Source organism: Hemiscyllium ocellatum, chromosome 16, assembly GCF_020745735.1.
Source record: "Hemiscyllium ocellatum isolate sHemOce1 chromosome 16, sHemOce1.pat.X.cur, whole genome shotgun sequence".
In the NCBI taxonomy this organism is placed as follows: domain Eukaryota; kingdom Metazoa; phylum Chordata; class Chondrichthyes; order Orectolobiformes; family Hemiscylliidae; genus Hemiscyllium; species Hemiscyllium ocellatum.
The window spans coordinates 47,015,424-47,036,227 of record NC_083416.1 but is presented as its reverse complement, the minus strand read 5'-3'; the positions used below and the strand labels follow the sequence as shown (position 1 = coordinate 47,036,227).

Genomic DNA, 20,804 nt, shown 5'->3' with positions numbered 1-20,804 from the left:
ACAACTAGCCAGGCAATCTTTTAATCAGCTTTTGCAAACACTTACCAGTAAGTATTATGTCAATTTTTCCAACTAGATATTGAGCATCTTCCATGGTGAAGCACATTGGGGGTTTGAATTTCAGGACGTTTCTATCTGGTCCGTCATTGCTAAGTAAGATAAATTCCTTTTTCAACCTGACGGATAAAAAGTGTAAAACTTAGTTTTGTTCATACACTTTGAATTTATTTAAATAGCATAATTTCTTTCCTTCTGTCTGCATGAACCTGAACTTTCACTTCTTTCCATTCTGACATTTTACTATTCTCTGCCTCCTACATTGTTCAAATGAAGCTGGAGGAATGTGCTATTTGGATCTCTATTTGGATGCTTTTAAATCTTTTGCCAATTAAACTTTTGAATTCAATTAATGCAGTTTCTATCTTTCTGTTAGATGTTAGTAATAATTCTGCTATTGCTATATATACCTTGGCTAGGACTGACACCTGTCTGCTCACCCCTGCCATCCTCCTGAGAGACATCAAGAAGAGATGTGTATGTAATCAGCCTGTTTGGGGCTACTCCTGATTCTCTTCAGTTGAAGTATGGATCTTGTTTTAAATATTCACAATGTGCAGTGGTCTTAATCTACATCTAGTTTATGCATCTGTCCCTGATTTTTTTTTAAAAGTCCTTGCTGTAGGTCCTTCTAATTAATCTGTTTCACTCTTTGTCAATGTCCTTGAGCTAAATCAATATATTAAGGCATTATTTGGAGAGCTTCTACATAAAGGGGGTAGTTCAGTTGGTACATGACCTCATTGATTTGAGACCTACACTAGGTGATAATAAAAAAAACTTTGTTTTCTGAAATAATATTTTAATCTGAATCTATTAACACTCCATTCTCTTCTGTAGAAATTGAGAATTATTCACTGTTCTGACAACTTTAATTTGCAAATGAAAAGTGCTCTTGATTCAAGAACTTTCAATTGGTTATAGATTCCACAGACCTAAAAATAATTCATTATCTGTTCTCAAAAAAAACTTAGTATTTAATTTCAATGCAGACATCTGTGTAATAGATCTGCTAAGTGTTTCTGTAATTGTTGAGATTAATTTCAATATGATACATGAAATTGGTCCAGTCTAAGGATCAGTATTGGCTGGAGTTTTGATGGTCCTAGGCATTAAGTATTTACTGTCTTTATTTGATTGGCACTTGGTCAATATTAAATAGTTCTAGGTTTGAGCCTTCTAGTGAGCTAATGGGGGTTGTAGTTATTGGAGGAGGTTAATGTTGAAGAGCATGGGTGCAAGTGAATATTCAGTTCTATGGACAAGTTAGAACAAAATTCAACATCAAATTTTCAGCGTTGTTGTAGGCATAGGAAGAAAACTTCCAGTTTTACAACCTTGCAATTAAATATTGGGCTTCCTCTGTAGCAGGCGTCCTCTTCTGTCGATCTTTCACCAACTCTGCTCCGATAAATAAACCAACACCCCTTTTAGGTACAAAAGTGAAATATGTCAATTCAAAATCAAAACATTCAGAAATAGGTTTATTGGCAGATTCAATACCTGACATCTCCAATGATTGGGTGTTTGACCTTCAGTTCATTTAGTAGGTTCATTAAGTAGGTACCAACTTGTGTAGCACTCCCACACAGGTCTTCCTTCTCAATGACTTCCAAAACTGCAAGTCCAATTGCACAGGATACTGGACTTCCTCCAAACTGGAATACATCAATGACATAGCTAATAAAATTTTTCAAACAACCTTTTCCATTCTAGTGTCTGTTGCTTCCCTCTCAATAGTGTGGAAACAGGCCCTTCTGGACAACCAGTCCGAAGAGTAACCCACCCAGACCTGTTTTCCCTCTGACTAATGCACCTGACACTATGGGCAATTTAGCATAGCTAATTCACCTAGTAGCTTTTAAAATCCAAAAAATGTGCAGGTTAAGTGAATTGGCCATACTAAGTTGCTAGTAGTGTTGGGTGAAGGGGTAAATGTAGGGGAATAGGTCTGGGTGGGTTGTGCTTAAGCGGGTCAGTGTGGACTTGTTGGGCTGAAGGGCCTATTTCCACACTGAGTAAGTAATCTAAATTGTCATGAAATCTAAGTAAAATAATTGCTAAAAATACAGATTTTACAAATTTTAACAACTGAGCTTTTGTTTAACCCCATTTCTAAATTTATTTCCTCTTCCTTGCATTGCTGGATTCACACTTCAATGTCCTCTTGGGGATATATATAAAAAATGTACACACTCTCTCCCTGTCACTGTGTACAATTGTGCAATCTGGCTAATGGGCAGAAATGGGACTGAATACATGTTGATGCCTTGTAACAACAGAGTTTATTAGAAAGGAGAATTATAACACCATCTTCTACAATGCTGATTTAAGTATCTAAAACTTAGATTTTTAAATCTGCCAGGGAATTGAGCGTTGCCAAGAAAATATAGGAATGTGAAGTTGAGGGTTAGCAGATCAGTCATGATCTCGTGAATGGCAGAACAAATTCAATGGGCTGAGTTGGTTTACTTTGCTGTTAGATCTTAGAACTTATCATTCAGAGTTATTGGTACTTTTTAAAGTATGTTACAAAAAACACTTAATCTACATTTGCTTTTGCTTAAAAGTATTGGTTTGATTTGAAGATTTTCTTCGACAATCTCTTGTTTTTTTGCAAAGCAGCTACAGTCATTGTTCCTGACTTACTGTATTAAAATGCTCCACTCCGGTTGCAGCAAATGCACTTGCGATTTCTTTAGTTGTCACCACACAACCTAATGGGTGTCCATTTCCAATAGGTTTGCCCATAGTTACAATGTCTGGTAAAAAATCATCTCCTTGTAGTTGGAATGCCCAAAAATGTTTTCCAACTCTTCCAAATCCAACTTGGATTTCATCAGCAACAAACAATCCTCCAGCTTTGTGAATATGTCTGCAAAAAAGAAAAGCCGGTAAAGTTAATAGCATTTGATAATGTCGTTCCTCTTTGCCCCTGCACAACCTGTGGAAAAAATATCGTGTACCTTTTTTGCAATCTGGTTTCCATAAAATATTCTTAAATAAAAGGTAGAAATTTCCCATTTTCAGTTGGTGATTAGGATGTAAAGCATTTTGTGAAGTCTTAAGAATTACATGGGTGGCATGTTTTTAGATGTGATTATTCCATAGCTGAACGAAGTGCAGTCAGGGGAGGAATAGTTGACCATCAGTCAGATGAGAGGAGATAAGCAGGCCCTTAAGTTCATCTCAGAGAAAAATAGTTTTCTATGGATATAGGTTTGCTCACTGAGCTGGAAGGTTCGTTTTCAGACGTTTTGTCACCATACTAGGTAACTTCTTCAGTGAGTCTCTGGATGAAGCACTGTGGTGTAGCCTGCTTTTTATTTATATGGAATAGAATATAAATAGATATACAGATAAGTAATGTGTGTCTATTTATATTCTATCTATTTATCCTACATCCAGAACCTCAACCGATCTACAAATCTTTTCAAAACTCACGAACAGCTTTCTGTGTTGGATAATAGTAAGAGTGCAGCCATAGCCTAGCTACAGAAGGAAGGAGGAAAAGGAAAGCAAGAGTACTAGCTTGCTTGGTTTGAGATTCAATAGTATGGAATAGAGAAGTGTAACTTCAAGATGCATTCCCTCCCTGAGCCCAGGCCAAGGATGTCATTGAACAGCTGTTGGTCAGTCTGAAGGAGGCGGCTATGGTCGAAAGCGAGATGAAGTTCTGCAGTAATATTTTAGCAGCTGGGCGGCAGGACTTTGAGGATTAGCATCTCTGAATTACTCATAGTGCCATATGCTCTTTGAGTACAGGAATACACAGTGCAGATAAATATATGGCTGAAGAGTTGGTGCAGGAGGAAGGGCTTTAGATTCCTGAAGTTTCCTCACTAAGAACATTGTGGGTTTACTGACATATAGCACATGGACTGCAGTGGTTCAACAGGGCAGCTCACCAGCTTCTCAAGAATCAAAAAAAATTCTCCTGAACCGGCCTACATATCTACACTTCTATTTCTTCCTGACTGTTTCAGGGTCTATAGTGATTGCCCCTTTTTTTAAGTTCTCCTATATGATCTCAATTGAAGAACCATCTATGATATCAATCCTCCTTATTGCAGTATTTCATGCCTTTATCAATATTGTGACACTGACTCTTTTACAGCCTGAAGGTTCTATATTTCAGATATTGTGCTGTCAGCCTTATTGCTCCCTCAAACATGTTTTCATAATAGCAATGACATTATATCCCTATGTATTAATCAACACTCTCAACTCATCTGCCTTACTCAAAACGCTGTTGGGAAGGGATTTTCCAAGATTGTGACCCAGTGACAGTGAAGGAATAATGATGAGTGGCTTCAGTGGGAACTTGCAGCTGATGGTGTTCGCATGGATCTGCTGTTATCCTTCAAGATGGAGGTCATGGGTTTGGGGATTGCTGTCTAAGGATCCTTGTTGAATTCTGCAGTGCATATTGTAGACAGTGTACATTGCTGTTCCTGAGTGATAGTGGTGAAGGGGAGTGTATGTTTGTAGATGTGGTATCAATGAGGTGACTGCTTTGTCCTAGATGGTGTCAAGCTTCTTGAGCGTTGATGGATTTGCACTCATCCAGGCAAATGGGGAGTTTTCTATCCCAGTCCTGACTTGTAGCTTGTAGATAGCAGACAGGCTTTGAGTCCTTTTGCAGTATTCTTAGCCTCTGATCTCGTCTTGTAGCCACTGTATTTATATGGGTTCATGTAGTTGAGTTTTTGGTCAGTAGTAACCCCAGTATGTTGTTATTGGGAGATTCAGTAATGCAATACCATTGAATGTCATGGGAAGTGGGTATATTCTCTATTCAACCAGGACTTTTGTGAACTGAAACAAAAGCTTTCCAATGTGTTTTCCCATAAACAAAAAAAACTTCACCTTTCTAAAGAGAAAGCAAGTTAATGCTTTTCAATGTCTATTCTGTCTACTGGTAAAACTCTATGTAAACAAATAGCCCATAATCACCTCAGGGATTCCCTCTCTCTCACTGGTTTAAAAAAGAACAAGTTAATCATTAAGCCTCCGTACACAGACCAAAACCTACATGGCAGTAATTCAAAGTCCAAACTCTAAAAGAAATGGTATTAAAATATGTAAAAATCACACATTACATAATAGAGTCATTGCCCTGGCTACAGTCATATCTCACACAAGGAAGATGGTGTGGTTGTTGAGCTCAATTATCTCAACTCCACGATGTCTGTGCAGGTGTGCTTGAGTAGTGTCCTAGGCCTAACCATCATATATTTCCTTAATGACCATCCTTGCATCAGTTGGGATATTTACTCAATTGAATAGAGATCAGTACTTTTTGTGACACCTCAGCTATTGAAGCAGACTATGTCCAAATTTAGCAAATCTTGTACATTATTCAGGTTTGAGCTGACAAATGACATTCAAGCCACAAAAATACTAGGCAATGACCATCTCTAACAAGGAGGAACTATTATCCCTTGATGTTCATTGGCATTACCATTGCTAAATCCCAAACATGTAAATATTCTGGGGCTTAAGATCGACTAGAAACTGAATTGGTTCAGCAGCATCCAAGGAGCAGAAGAATCGACATTTTGGGCAAAAGCCCTTCATCAGGAATGAGCAATTCAGAGGCAGGTCAGAAGTCACCTGATGGGTAAGAAATGATAAAGGCAAAAATTTACATGTGGGAGTTGAGTACAGATCCCCTCACAGTAAACAAATGCTAGCAGTGGGTATCAAAGAAGAAGTAATGGGAGCTTGTTAAAAGCATACAGTGACATGTGAGATTTTAACCAACAAATAGACTGGAAAAATTCGATGGGGAGGAAAGGTAGTCTAGATGAGGGATTCAAATTTAGTCAAAAATACAAAAACAGATACAAAAAGCTTCTTTCGATTTTTGAAAAAGAAAACAGTTAATGGAAGTGTTCATCCAACAGAAAATGAGACTGGTGAGTTAGTAATGGAGGATAAAGAGGTGGCAGACAAATTGAGTAAAAGCTTTGCATTGTCTACATGAGACAGGATACAAGTTGTATCCTGGAAAGGAGGGAGGAACTCCAGAAAATTATAATTACCAGAGAAGAAATACAGGGGAAATTGTTGGAACTGTGAGTTGACAAGTCTCCAGATCCTGATGGATTTCATCCTAAAAGAGGTAGCTAGTGAGATAATTGATGGATTGGTTTTAATTCTCCAAAACACAGATTCAAGGAAAATTCCTTTAGGTTTCCATAGATAATGTAATTCCTGTATTCAAAAAGGGAGGAAGACAGAAATAAAGAAATTATATAAAAACTAAAAGGACTGCAGATGCTGTAAATCAAAGACAAACAAATTTCTGGAGAAGTTCAGGTCTGGCTGCAACTGTGGAGAGAAATCAGAATTAACATTTCAGGTTAACTGGTAATGCAGGGTTATGGGGATAGGGTGGGGGTGGGGTCTGATGGGATGCTCTTTGGAAGGTCAGTGCAGACCTGATGGGCTGAATGGCCTCTATACGCACCAGAGGGATTCTCTAATTCTCCGTTTGCAAAATATTCAACACCATTTGTGAATGTTCAGACAATGAAATTGTCCATGGCCAAATACAATAAGATTTGAACAATATCAAGTCTTGGGCTGATAAATGGCAAATGACATTTGTGCCACACAGATGCCAGCCAACAATTATCTTCACCAAGAAAGAATCTAACAATTGTATCTTAATATTCAATCGTATCACTATCCCAGATTCTATCACCACCAGCACACTGGGGATTAAGACTAAAAACTAAACTGGATTGGACTAGCCAGACTGCAATACTATGGCTACAACAGCAGATCAGATGCTTGAAATCCTACTGACTCCCCAGTCACCTGTGGTTCCACAATTTGTCCACCATGTCTACAAAGCACAAGTTGGGAAGTGATATAATACTGTCCACTTGCCTGGATGAGTGCAGCTTCAACACCACTCAGGAAACACAACACCATCCACGACAAGGCAGTCCACTTGATGGCCGATACATCCTTAAAAATTCAATCCATCTATCATTGACACACAGTAGCTGCAGTGTATTGCTGACGAGGTGCACTGCAGAAATTCACCAAGGCTCCTTCAGCTGCACCTTCCAAATCCATGACCACGACCATTTAAAAAGGACAGGGGCAGCAGATATGTGAGAACTCCACAACTGGCAAGTTCCTCATTCCTGCCCATTGTGGATCTGTCTAGTTCAAATGAACTGCATTTGTTGAAGAAGGCAGATCACCGACACTTTCTTAAGTGCAATAAATATTGGCCCAACCCCGCAATGCCCACTTCCTCAAAATAAATTTTGAAAAAACATTTACTTCATTTTGGTTTAATTTTTTTGAAATAAATATATTTAATATTAGTCTGTTTTGCTGAAGTCCTGCTTATAAAGTCTGGATTGAACTTTTATGAAGTGAAGGAAATTTCAAGGGGTTAAAAGCAATGACCAGATAGGGGGAGTTGCCATTTGCTGGGAAGGCTAAAAGAAATTTAGCTACTTCTGGAAGGGCAGATACTTTCCATACTGTAGAAACGCATTCAGATTAGAGGGCTAAAATAATCTAAGATGGTTAGAAAACAAAACTGCGACTGTAACTAGGATAAAATTCATTGGATTTAAATCTAAATAGATGTTTGGTAGTACAGAACTTGAGTGCTGTTGAAATTATTGAAGATTAAAATCTTGCACTGATCAGGACAGTTTGCAAGAAAAACTAAAACTAAAGGGAAAACAATGTGTGTAATGTAATAGAGAAGAGTGCTAATTGTTTGGCAAATGGAGTCTGATTTGTCAACATGTTCCCAAGAAAAATGCACCAATTAATGATGACGTACAGTTAACTTGCTAAGCATAGTTTAAATTTTAAACCAGGCAGGTTCATGCTGATCAAATACCCAGAGAATGCTGTCACCTGTTTTGTTGTTCTGAAACAGGTGTATTGTGTGCACGTTCCTTCTGTCTGCAAAGGACAAAGTCCCATCTATTAGTACTTTTTTTAATTTGAAAAATACACTTTATTCATAAAATACTTTGATCGTCTGTACAGTTGGACATGTCATACATATGTAAACATTCCATTTGTTTGCATACCGAAACAGAGTAATCATTCCTATTTACAGGTCTGTACGATTACATTTTTAGCTGAGGCGTCAGCAGAGCCCAAATGACTGCACGTGCCCCCTGTTCTTCTTTAGGCAGGCAGGTGTTAAACGGTGGTCTTTCCCCACTGCGCCCTGGCAGCAGCTGCCCCGAGCTTCAGCGCGTCCCTCAACACGTAGTCCTGGACCTTGGAATGTGCCAGTCTGCAACACTCAGTCGGGGTCAACTCCTTCAACTGGAAGATCAACAGGTTTCGGACCGCCCAGAGAGCGTCCTCCACCGAGTTGATGATCCTCCAGGCGCAGTTGATGTTAGTCTCAATGTGCGTCCTGGGGAACAGGCCGTAGAGCATGGAGTCCTGCGTCACGGCGCTGCTCGGGACGAATCTCGACAAACACCAGTGCATTCCTCTCCAGACTTCCTCTATTAGTACATGTTAACGTTTTTTTATTTCAAAAATATACTTTATTCATAAAATAATTTGATGGTCTGTACAGTTGGTCATGCCATACATATGTAAACATTTGCATACAGAGATCAGAATTTATCGTTTTTATATACAGGTCTGTATGTTTTTCAATCATATGCCCATATATTTAGCTGAGGCGTCAGCAGAGCCCAAATGACTGCGTGGGCCTCCTGTTCTTCTTAGGCAGGCAGACATTACACGGTGGTCTTTCCCCACCACGCCTTGGCGGCAGCTGCCCCAAGCGTGAGCGCGTCCCTCAACACGTAGTCCTGGACCTTGGAATGTGCCAGTCTGCAATATGTAGTCGGGGTCAACTCCTTCAGCTGGAAAATCAACAGGTTTCGGACCGCCCAGAGAGCGTCCTTCACCGAGTTGATGATCCTCCAGGCATAGTTGATGTTCGTCTCGGTGTGCGTCCCGGGGAACAGGCCGTAGAGCACGGAGTCCCGCGTCACGGCGCTGCTCGAGGCAAACCTCAACAAACACCACTTGATTCTTCTCCAGACGTCTTCTGCGTAGGCACATTCCAGAAGGAGGTGTGTGACAGTCTCTTCCCCCCTGCAGCCGCTTCGAGGGCAGCATGCGGTGTGGCTGAGAGTCCGGGCATGCATAAAGGATCTCACAGGCAGAGCCCTTCTCACCACCAGCCAAGCCATGTCTTGGTGCTTGTTGGAAAGTTCTGGCGATGAGGCATTCTGCCAAATGGCTTTGACAGTCTGCTCAGGGAACCTCTCGATAGGATCCGCCGTCTCCTTTTCCCAAAGGATCCCAAGGACACTATGTGCTGACCACTTCCTGATGGACTTGTGGTCAAAGGTGTTTTTCTTCATAAACTTCTCTACAAAGGACAGGTGATACAGAACGGTCCAACTACTCGGAGCGTTCTGCGGCAGCGAGGCCAGGCCCATCCTTTGCAACACAGGGGACAGGTAGAACGTCAGTACATAATGACACTTGGTGTTTGCGTACCGGGGATCCACGCACAGCTTGATGCAGCCACACACAAAGGTAGCCATCAGGGTGAGGGTCGCATTGAGTGTATTTTTTCCCCCGTTGCCCAGATCTTTGTACAGCGAGACCCTTCGGACCCAGTCCATCTTTGACCTCCATATAAACTGGAAGATGGCCCGGGTGACTACAGCGGCAGAGGTTCTGGGAATAGACCAGACCTGTGCCACGTATAATAGCAATGACAGTGCCTCACACCTGATGACCTGGTTTTTTCCCATGATGGAGAGCAACCGTAGCTTCCATCTGCCCAGTTTCTGCCTCACTTTGCTGATACACTCCTCCGAAGACTTGGCACGTGCCGCAGCCACCCTAACCATATACCCAGCACCTTCAGGTGGTCGGTCCTGACGGTGAAGGGGATCGAGGATTGGTCAGCCCAGTTCCTGAAGAGTATGGCCTCGCTCTTGCCTCAGTTTACCTTGGCCACCGAGGCCCGTTTGAACTGGTCACATATGCACATAAGTCTGCGCACGGACAGCGGATCCAAGCAGAAAAGGACAACGTTATCCATGTACAGGAAGGCTTTAACCTGCAGGCCCCCGCTGCCAGGAATAGGCACCCCCCTCAGGCTCGCATCCTTCCTGATGGACTCGGCAAATGGCTCTATGCAGCACACAAACAAGGCAGGAGAGAGGGCAGCCCTGCCTGACTCCAGATCTGATTGGGTGGGAATCAGATAGCTTCCCAATGATTGAGACTGCACTGACAATGTTGGTGTAGAGCAGTCTGATCCAATTGCAGATTCCCTCCTCAAAGCCCATTTTGGAGAGAACATCTCTTATATACCTGTGTGATATCCTGTCAAAGGCTTTCTCCTGGTCCAGGCTGATCAGGCAGGTGTCCAACCCTCTGTCTTGCACGTAGGCGATCATATCCCTGAGATCTTCCTGGCCAGCACAGCACAGGTTTGGTCAGGGTGAATCACTGACCCCAGAGCAGACCTGACCCGGTTGGCGATTCCCTTTGACAGAATTTTGTAATCCGCATTCAACTGTGAGATTGGTCTCCAATTTTTGAGTTCCTCCCTCTCCCCCTTCCGCTTGTAGATGAGGATGATGATGCCTTTCCTCATGGATTCACTCATGGTACCTGCACGAAGCACATTGACATACACCTCCAGAAGGTCTTGGCCAACAAGTCCCACAGAGTGGAATAGAGCTCGACCGGTAAGCCGTCGCTTCCAGGAGTTTTATTCTTTTTGAAGGACTCGAGGGCCTTGGTCAGCTCGTCCAGAGATAGCAGCTGGTCCAGCCTCTCGCTTGTTCGGTCGTCTAAGACCACCGTGATAGAAGACAGGAACGACTGATAGGCCGCGCTGTCGGTTGGCTTAGAGTCGTACAGATTGGCATAGAAGGATTTACTGATCCTCATGACGTCAGCCTGAGATGACGTTATCGAGCCATCTTCTTCCTTCAGGCTGCTGAGCACAGAGCTCTCTTTGTGCATCTTCTGGAAGAAGAAACGTGAGCACATCTCGTCTTGCTCCACTGAGCGGACCCTGGACTGGAAGATTATCTTGGAGGCCTCCGAGGCAAACAGCGAGGCTTGCTGGCCCTTCACCTCCTTGAGGTCCTCCGTGACATCGACCTCCATTGTCTGCAGCAGGAGCAGGTTCTGCATACTTTCCTGGAGCTGGGACAGTCTTTCTTGCCTCCTGAACACCTTTGAGGATGAAGAACCTCTTGATGCTCCCTTTTACTGTTTCCCACCAGTCCATTGGGGACTCAAAGAGGGGCTTCATGGTTCTCCAACCTGCGTAGTCCCTCTTGAGCTCCTCAATGTTTCCCGGGGTCAACAGCTTTGTGTTCAGCTTCCACGTACCCTTAGCAGCCCGCTGCTCATCCTGTAGGTGACAGTTGGCCAGCAGGAGGCAGTGGTCAGAGAAGAACACCGGCTTGACATCGGTGGATCTGACCGAGAACGTTCGAGACACAGATAATCTATCCTTGAGCAGATAGACCAATCTGCTCGTGACCAGGTGTATCTACGCTGAGCTCTGACACCGGAGACAGGTAGAACGTCAGTACGTAGTGACACTTGGTGTTTGCGTACCGGGGATCCACGCACAGCTTGATGCAGCCACACACAAAGGTGGCCATCAGGGTGAGGGTGGCATTGGGTGTATTCTTTCCCTCGTTGCCCAGATCTTTGTACAGCGAGTCCCTTCGGACCCAGTCCATCTTTGACTTCCATATAAACTGGAAGATGGCCCGGGTGACTGCAGCGGCAGAGGTTCTGGGAATAGGCCAGACCTGTGCCACATATAATAGCAATGACAGTGCCTCACATCTGATGACCAGGTTTTCTCCCGCAATGGAGACCAATTGTAGTTTCCATCTGCCCAGTTTCTGCCTCACTTTGCTGATACATTCCTCCCAAGACTTGGCACACGCCCCAGCCCCCCACGAACCAAATACCCAGCACCTGCAGGTGGTCGGTCCTGAAAGTGAAGGGGATCAAGGATTGGTTAGCCCAATTCCCAAAGAACATGGCCTCATTCTTGCCTCAGTAGTACATATTAACATCTAGTTCAAATAATGTAACACATTACAAGCCCAATTGACAATCCTAAATTGGTTATCAGCATAATTCTTTGCATACTCATTATATTGCAGTTGCCTATTTGCATGATTTAGGATTGTCAGTTAGGCTGACTGTATGGTGCACTTGTATATCCTGGAAACGACATACATTAACATACAGGACCCTATTCTTTGCAGATTCAAAGAACACATATACACATTGAGCTTGTTTCAATGTAAATAACCTGTGCTGTACCGGGCAGGAAGATCTCTGAGAGTCTTGCACTCCTCAGGGATACGATGGCCTACGTGTAGGACAGGGTGGTGGATACCTGCCTCATCAGCCTGGACCAGGAGAAAGCCTTTGACAGGATATTGCATACATATATGAGGGATGTCCTCTCCAAAATGGGCTTTGGGGAGGGAATCGGAAATTGGATCAGACTGCTCTACACCAACATTGTCAATGCAGTCTCAATCAATGGGTGGGAATCAGATAGATTTTAGATTTTAGATTACTTACAGTGTGGAAACAAGCCCTTCGGCCCAACAAGTCCACACCGACCCGCCGAAGCGCAACCCACCCATACCCCTACATATACCCCTTACCTAACACTACGGGCAATTTAGCATGGCCAATTCACCTGACCCGCACATCTTTGGACTGTGAGAGGAAACCGGAGCACCCGGAGGAAACCCACGCAGACACTGGGAGAACATGCAAACTCCACACAGTCAGTCGCCTGAGGCGGGAATTGAACCCAGGTCCCTGGTGCTGTGAGGCAGCAGTGCTAACCACTGTGCCACCGTGCCGCCCTGAAAGCTTCCCTGTAAGATCTGGAGTCAGGCAGGGCTGCCCCCTCTCACCCGCCTTGTTTGTGTGTTGCATAGAGCCATTTGCCGAATCCATCAGGAAGGATGCGAGCCTGAGAGGGGTGACTATTCCTGGCAGCGGGAGCCTCCCTGTACATGGATGACGTCGCTGCTTTCTGCTCGGATCTGCTGTCCGTGCACAGACTCATGTGCATCTGTGACCAGTTTGAACGGGCCTCGGGGGCCAAGGTAAACTGAGGCAAGAGCGAAACCATGCTCTTCGGGAACTGGGCCGACCAATGCTATATCCCCTTCACCGTCAGGACTGACCACCTGAAGGTGCTGGGTATTTGGTTCGGGGGGGCTGGGGCGTGTGCCAAGACCTGGGAGAAGTGGATCAGAAAGATGAGACAGAAACTAGGCAGATGGGAGCAACGGTCGCTCTCCATCGCGGGAAAAAACCTGGTCATCAGGTGTGAGGTACTCTCGTATTGTTATATGTGGCACAGGTCTGGCCTATCCCCAGAACCTGTGCTGCCGCAGTCACCCAGGCCATCTTCCACTTCATGTGGAGATCAAAGATGGACCGGGTCCGAAGAGACACAATGTACAAAGACCGGTGCAATGGGGGAAAAAACACTCCCAATGCCACCCTCACCCTGATGGCCACCTTTGTGTGTGGCTGCATCAAGCTCTGCATGGATCCCCGGTACGCAAACACCAAGTGTCACTACGTACTGAGGTTCTACCTGTCCCCGGTGTTGCGAAGGGTGGGCCTGTCTTCGCTGCCGCGGAACGCTCCGAGTAGTTGGACCGTTCCGTACCACCTGTCCTTCGTGGAGAAAGTTTTGAAGAAAAACACCACCTTTTGACCACAAGTCCATCAGGAAGTGGTCAGCACGTAGTGTCCTTGAGACCCTTCGGGAAAAGGAGTGGGCGGATCCTGTCAAGTGGATCCCTGAGCAGACTGTCAAAGCCATTTGGCAGAATGCCTCATCGCCAGAACTTTCCAACAAGCACCAAGACATGGCTTGGCTGGTGGTGAGAAGGGCTCTGCCTGTGAGATCATTTATGCACACCCGGACTCTCTGCCACACCGCACGCTGCCCTCGAAGCGGCTGCGGGGTGGGGGGGGGGGGGCGAGACTGGAATGTGCCTATGCAGAGGAAGTCTGGAGAGGAATGCAGTGGTGTTTGTCGAGGTTCGTCCTGAGCAGGGCCATGACGCGGGACTCCGTGCTCTACGGCCTGTTCCCCGGGATGCACACTGAGATGAACATCAACTGCGCCTGGAGGATCATCAACTCGGTGAAGGACGCTCTCTGGGTGGTCCGAAACCTGTTGATTTTCCAGCTGAAGGAGTTGACCCCGACTGAGTGTTGCAGACTGGCACATTCCAAGGTCCAGGACTACGTGTTGAGGGACGCGCTGAAGCTTGGGGCAGCTGCTGCCAAGTCGCGGTGGGGAAAGACCACCGTGTAACTCCTGCCTGCCTAAAGAAGAACAGGGGGTCCATGCAGTCGTTTGGGCTCTGCTGACGCCTCAGCTAAATATATGGGCATAGGATTAAGAAATGCACAGACTTGTATATAACAATGATAATTCTGAGCTGTGTAAGTAAATGTTGACTTATGTATGGCATGACCAAATGTACAGACCATCAAATTATTTTATGATTATTTTACGAATAAAGTATATTTTTGAAATAAAAAAAATGTTTTTCAGGGCAATGCCTTGGTCAATCAGATTCAACCTGTTTAAAATGTAAACAAAGATTTGCATTCAGTCATCATAACTAGTCCATCCTTCACAGTAATACCTCTACCAATCAGAGTTCACTTGCTGACCATTCAATTTTCCCCTCTTTCAGTATAAACATGATTTTTCTTTGCTTTTGTGTTTCTTGTGAATTGTTTTGATAAGTGTCAGATGAAAAGATTTGGCAATACACACTTAAAACAGTTAAAGAAAGAATTGTGTGATTCACAAATTTAGACAAAGTAATATTTGATACGTACTCTGCAACCTTCTGGAAATATCCTGTAGGTGGAATTATTTGACCAGCCACACTTGGTAAAGATTCAGCAAAAAATGCAGCAATCTAGGGACATAGGAAGATTGAAAAAAAATTTGAAATTAGTAGTGAATATTAACATGCTGGAACTAAAATCCACAATTTTCTAATTTCCCCAGTGTCTGGTGTGGACTGAGCTATTTGGACAGCAAAGGTGCCAAGTTCTCAGTCTAATATTTGCTGAGTTAGCTGATTGCAGCGCTAGTGTATATTGGGCAGTACCCGTGATCTCACTGCCAAGTAACTGGAGAAAGAATGGTGAGAGTTTACAAGGTGGATCCCTTTACACTGACCTCTGCTGGAATACTAGTCTAGATACTGCCTGACAGGACACAAGCATCCTCAGCTGTGTTACCACAAGGTAGAACAGCTTCTGAATTCGCACTAATATAAAAGAAAATAATACTAGAGATGTTGGACCACAGGAGTAAAAACAAAAGGAAGTACTTGAGATCATCGGGCAGGGTCTATGGGGGGCCAGCAGAGTTCGAAGTCTCAGATCTATCAAGTTATCACAATAGAGATATTTAAGAGATTTCTTCAATTACGAAGAATGGGAAAAGGGGGAATGTAGGCTGGAAAGAAGAATTGCGAAGGTCTGTGACAAGGTGGACGGTTAAGGAAGATTAAATTATATTAGAGCTAGTGGTCCAGGTTGTTAATGAGACAAAGAAAGAAATAAAAGATGGGTTGATATTCCAGTCATTGAATGCGTGCATCACTGTTTACAAAAGCATTTTCTGCCTGTCCTTAATTACCCAGACAGACTTTTAAGAGGCAACCACATTGTTGCACAACTAAACTGAAATATGTTGCCCAGCTTTAGCTGCCCTGGAGAAAGTGGTGACCTTCCTTCTTGAAATGCTGCAGTCCCTGCACTATAGGTGGGCCCACAATGCTGTCAGGGAGGGAGTTCCAAAATTTTGACCCAGCAACAGTGAAGGAATGGCAATGTATTTCCAAGTCAGGATGATAAATGACTTGGAGTTAAACTTGCAGGCAGTGGTGTTCCCATGTTATTTGCTGTCCTTGTCCTTCTAGGTGGAAATGGTCACACAGTTTTGCCTACAGAGACTTGGTGAAACTCTGCAGTGCATCTTGTAGATAGTACACACAAATGTTACTAAGCATTGGAGGCATGGAAGTTTTGGGGGTTGATGAAACTGAGCTATTTATTACTACCAGTCATGCTTCACTCGATACAAAGATAAACTCCCCACGATGGACAGCTATTGCAGATTGTATTAGGAAAACTGTGATATTTCTTCGCAAACAAAACATGACTTTGTTCATGATTATTGGATGGCATTTTAAGATTTTTGTCCCGTAACTCTACTTATTTGATAGACATGCTGCCAAATGAGTGGGCTGCTTTGCTTTGGATGGTGTGAGCTTCCAGTGTGATTGGAGCTGCATTCGTCCAGGTAAGTGGATAGTATCCCATCATATCCTGACTTGTGCCTTGTAGATTCTGGATAGGTTTTGGGTACTCACAATGTCATTGCAGGATTCCTAGCCTCTGAACTGTTCTGTTGCCACATATTTATATGATGAATCCAGTTCAGTTTCTGGTCAGTGGTAAGTTCCAGGTTGTTGACAGTGGAAGATTCAGTGATGGTAATGCCATTAATTTTCAAAGCAGGATGGTTAGATTCTCCCTTGTTGGAGATGGTCATTTCCTGGCATTTGTGTGGCCTGAATGTACTTGACACTTGTCAGGCCAAGCCTGGATATTGTCCAGCTTGCTCTGCATTTAGTATCTGAAGAAAGGATTCTGGGTGGAGGACAGGAAACATTTCTGGCTGTAACGGGCTGCTCGCTTTTTGAGGTATGTTAGGTGTTGGAGGGGATTTCCTTGAATTCCAGGAGCAGCAATTGCTGTTTTAAATGCTGTTCCCTTGTTTTGGAACTTTGGAGACAAAAAAGTCAAAACAACAGCACTTTTAAAAGGGAGAGGGACAAAGGCAGCACATGGTAAAGTCAATGCAGGAGAGAGAAAGTAACCCACACTGCTAACTGACACAGCAGTGAACCTGCGCAGTTACTGCCTTTGCTTTTTGAATTCATGTATCACTGGACATTGGAGTGTGCCTAGGAAAATGAACAAACAGTGAAATTCACAACTGATCTTGGAGGAACCTGTTTGGGAGAAGTCATGGCACAGAAACAGATAAGTGAATATTTTTAAGTGCAGCCTGACAGTAAGTCTGCAGTAGTGAGTAGAGACGTTTCTGTTGCCAGCAGCTAAAAATCAGAATGGTGTGTGGCCTCCCTGGTGCCAGGTTCAAGGATGTCTCAGAGAGATGGCACAATGTTCTCAAGGGGCAGAGGGACCAGCAGGAGGTCATTGTACACATTGGAAGGGAAAACAATGAGATTCTAACAGGAGAATATAGAGAGTTAGACAGGAATTTAAAAAGGAGATCCACGAGAGTAGTGATATCTGGATTACTCCCAGTGCTGTGAGCTAGTCAGGGTGGGAGTAGGAGGATAGAGCAGATTAATGCATGGCTGAGGAGCTGGTGTATGGGAGAAGGATTCACATTTTTGGATCATTGGAATCTCTTCTGGGGTAGATGGGATCTGTGCAAGAAGGATGTATTGCACCTGAATCGGAGGGGGACTAATATATAGGCAGGGAGGTTTGCTAGAGCTGCTCAGGAGGATTTAAACTATTAAGGTAGGGGGTGAGATCCAGGGAGATAGTGAGGAAAGAGATGAATCTGAGACTGGTACAATTGAGAAAAGAAGTGAGTCAAACAGTCAGGGCAGGCAGAGACAAAGCAGAGAACAAATTAGAACTGATAAATTAAACTGCATTTTTTCAATCCAAGAGGCCTAACAGGGAAGGCAGATGATCTCAGGGCATGGTTAGGAACATGGGACTGAAATATCCTAGCAATTACAGAAACGTAGCTCAGGGATGAGCAAGACTGGCAGCATAATGTTCAAGGATACAAATGCTATGGGAAGGACAGAAAGGGAGGCAAGAGAGGAGGGGGAGTAGCGTTTTTGGTAAGGAGAGCATTACAGTTGTACTGAGGGAGGATATTTCCGGAAATACATCCAGGGAAGTTATTTGGGTGGAACTGAGAAATAAGAAAGGGATGATCACCTTATTGGGATTATGTTATAAACCCCTAATAGTCAGCGGATAATTCTGAAACAAACTTGTAAGCAGATCTCAGTTATCTGGAAGGATAACAGGGTGGTTAGGGTCAGGGATTTTAACTTTCCAAATATCGACTGGGACTACCATAGTGTTAAGGGTTTACATGGAGAGGACTTTGTTAAGTGTTCACAAGAACATTTTCTGATTCAGTATGTGGATGTACCTACGAGAGAAGGTGCAAAACTTGACCTACTCTTGGGAAATAAGGCAGGGCAGGTGACTGAGGTGTCAGTGGGGGAGCATTTTGGGGCAGGCAACCATAATTCTATTAGTTTTAAAATAATGATGGAAAAGGCTAGACCTGATCTAAAAGTTGAAGTTCTAAATTGGAGGAAAGCTATTTTTGACGGTATTAGGCAAGAATGTTCAAAAGCTGATTGGGGGGCAGATGTTCACAGGTAAAGAGGTGGCTGGAAAATGGGAAATCTTCAGAAATGAGATAATGAGAGTCCAGAGACAGTATATTCCTGTTCAATGAAAGGAACGGCTGGTAGGTTTAGGGAATGCTGGATGATTAAAGAAATTGAGGGTTTGGTTAAGGAAAAGGAGGAAGCATATGTTTAGTAGAGTATAAAGGCACTACGAGTCTACTGAAGAGGGAAATCAGGGTGGAAAGAAGGGACATGAGACAGCTTTGACAAATAGAGTTAAGAAGAATCCAAAGGGTTTTTACAAACACATTAAGGACAAAAGGATAACTAGGGAGAGAATATGACCCCTCAAAGATCAGCAAGGCCGCCTTTGTGTGGAACCGCAGGAGTTGGAGAAGATACTAAATGAGTATTTTGCATCAATGATTACTGTGGAAAAGGACATGGAAGATAGAGAATGTAGGGAAATAGATGGTGAAATCTTGAAAAATGTCCCTGTTACAGAGGAGGAAGTGCTGGATGTCTTGAATCAGATAAAAGTGAATAAATACCCAGAACCAGATCAGATGTACCCTAGAAGTCTGTGGGAAGATAGGGGAGTGATTGCTGGGCTCCTTGTTGAGATATTTATATTATCAATAGTCACAGATGAGATGTCGGAAGACTGGAGGTTGGCTAACGTGGTGCTCTGTTTAAGAAGGGTGATAAGGACAAGCCAGGGAACTATAGACCAGTGAGCCTGATGTCAGTGGTGGGCAAGTTGTTGGAGGGGATCGTGAGGGACAGGATGTACATGTATTTGGAAAGGCAAGGACTGATTAGGGATAGTCAACATGGCTTTGTGCGTGGGAAATCATGTCTCACAAACTTGATTGAGTTTTTTGAAGAAGCAACAGAGGATTGATGAGGACATGATCTATATGAACTTCAGTAAGGCGTTGGACAAGGTTAGCAAGGTTAGATCTCATGGAATACAGGGAGAACTAGCCATTTGGATACAGAACTGGCTTAAAAGGTAGATGACAGAGGTTGGTGGTGGAGGGTTGTTTTTCAGACTGGAGGCCTGTGACCAGTGGAGTGCCACAAGGATCAGTGCAGGGTCCACTACTTTTCATCATTTATATAAATGATTTGGATGTAAGCATAAGAGGTATAGTTAGTAAGTTTGCAGATGACACCAAATTGGAGGTGTAGTGGACAGTTAAGAAGGTTACCTCAGATTACAACAGGATCTGGATCAGATGGGCCAATCAGCTGAGAAGTGGCAGATCAAATTTAATTTAGATAAATGCGAGGTGCTGTATTTTAGGCAAGTAAATCTTAGCAGGACTTATACACTTAATGGTAAGGTCAGGGAGTGTTGCTGAACAAAGAGACCTTGGAGCACCTTGAAAGTGAAGTCGCAGGTAGATAGGATAGTGAAGAAGGCGTTTGGTATGCTTTCCTTTATTGGTCAGAGTATTGAGTACAGGAGTTGGGAGTTCATGTTGAGGCTGTACAGTACATTGCTTAGACCACTTTTGGAATATTGCGTGCAATTCTGGTCTCCTTGCTATCAGAAGAATGTTGTGAAACCTGAAAGGATTCAGAAAAGATTTACAAGGATGTTGCCAGAGTTGGAGGATTTGAGCTATAGGGAGAGGTTGAATAGGCTGGTGTGATTTTCCCTGGAGTGTTGGAGACTGAGGGGTGACCTTATAGAGGTCTATAAAATCATGACGGGCATGGATCGGGTAAATAGACAAAGTCTCTTCCCTGGTGTGGGGGAGTCCAGAACTAGAGGGCATAGGTTTAGGGTGAGAGGGGAAAGATATAAAAGAGACCTCAGGGTTAACTTTTTTATGCAGAGGGTGGTATGTGTATGGAATTAGCTGCCAGAAGAAGTGGTGGGGGCTAGTATGATTGCAATGTTTAAAAGGTATCTGGATAGTTATATGAATAAGAAAGGGGTTGGAGAGATATGGGCTGGGTGCTGGCAGGTGGGACTAGATTAGGCTGGGATATCTGATCAGCATGGACGAGTTGGACTGAAGGGTCTCTTTCCGTGCTGTACATCTCTCTGACTCAATGACTTACAAATGCTGGTGCACATTGTGCAATCATCAGCGAAAAACCCCACTTCTGACCTCACGATGTAGGGAAGATCTTTGGTAAAGCAGCTGAAAATGCTTGGGCCTAGGACGCTTTATTGATCCTTAGATTTGAAGGAAGGGAGGAGTTAAAAGATAC

The 20,804-nt window shown here is 43.7% G+C and overlaps 1 protein-coding gene across 2 annotated transcripts in view; it reads right to left on the bottom strand.

Annotated features, from left to right (window-relative positions):
* phykpl (5-phosphohydroxy-L-lysine phospho-lyase) overlaps nucleotides 1-20,804 on the bottom strand; it is a 48,608-nt gene that overhangs the window by 1,932 nt on the left and 25,872 nt on the right. The window contains exons 7-11 of one of the 2 annotated variants that reach the window (XM_060837212.1): nucleotides 14,977-15,059; nucleotides 2,707-2,932; nucleotides 1,561-1,715; nucleotides 1,395-1,484; nucleotides 46-176 (exon numbers count right to left, since the gene is read on the bottom strand). In XM_060837212.1, the coding sequence (XP_060693195.1) occupies nucleotides 46-176; nucleotides 1,395-1,484; nucleotides 1,561-1,715; nucleotides 2,707-2,932; nucleotides 14,977-15,059 (685 nt within the window). The remainder of the gene's footprint in view (nucleotides 1-45; nucleotides 177-1,394; nucleotides 1,485-1,560; nucleotides 1,716-2,706; nucleotides 2,933-14,976; nucleotides 15,060-20,804) is intronic. The other variant, XM_060837211.1, reaches the window with a different exon arrangement.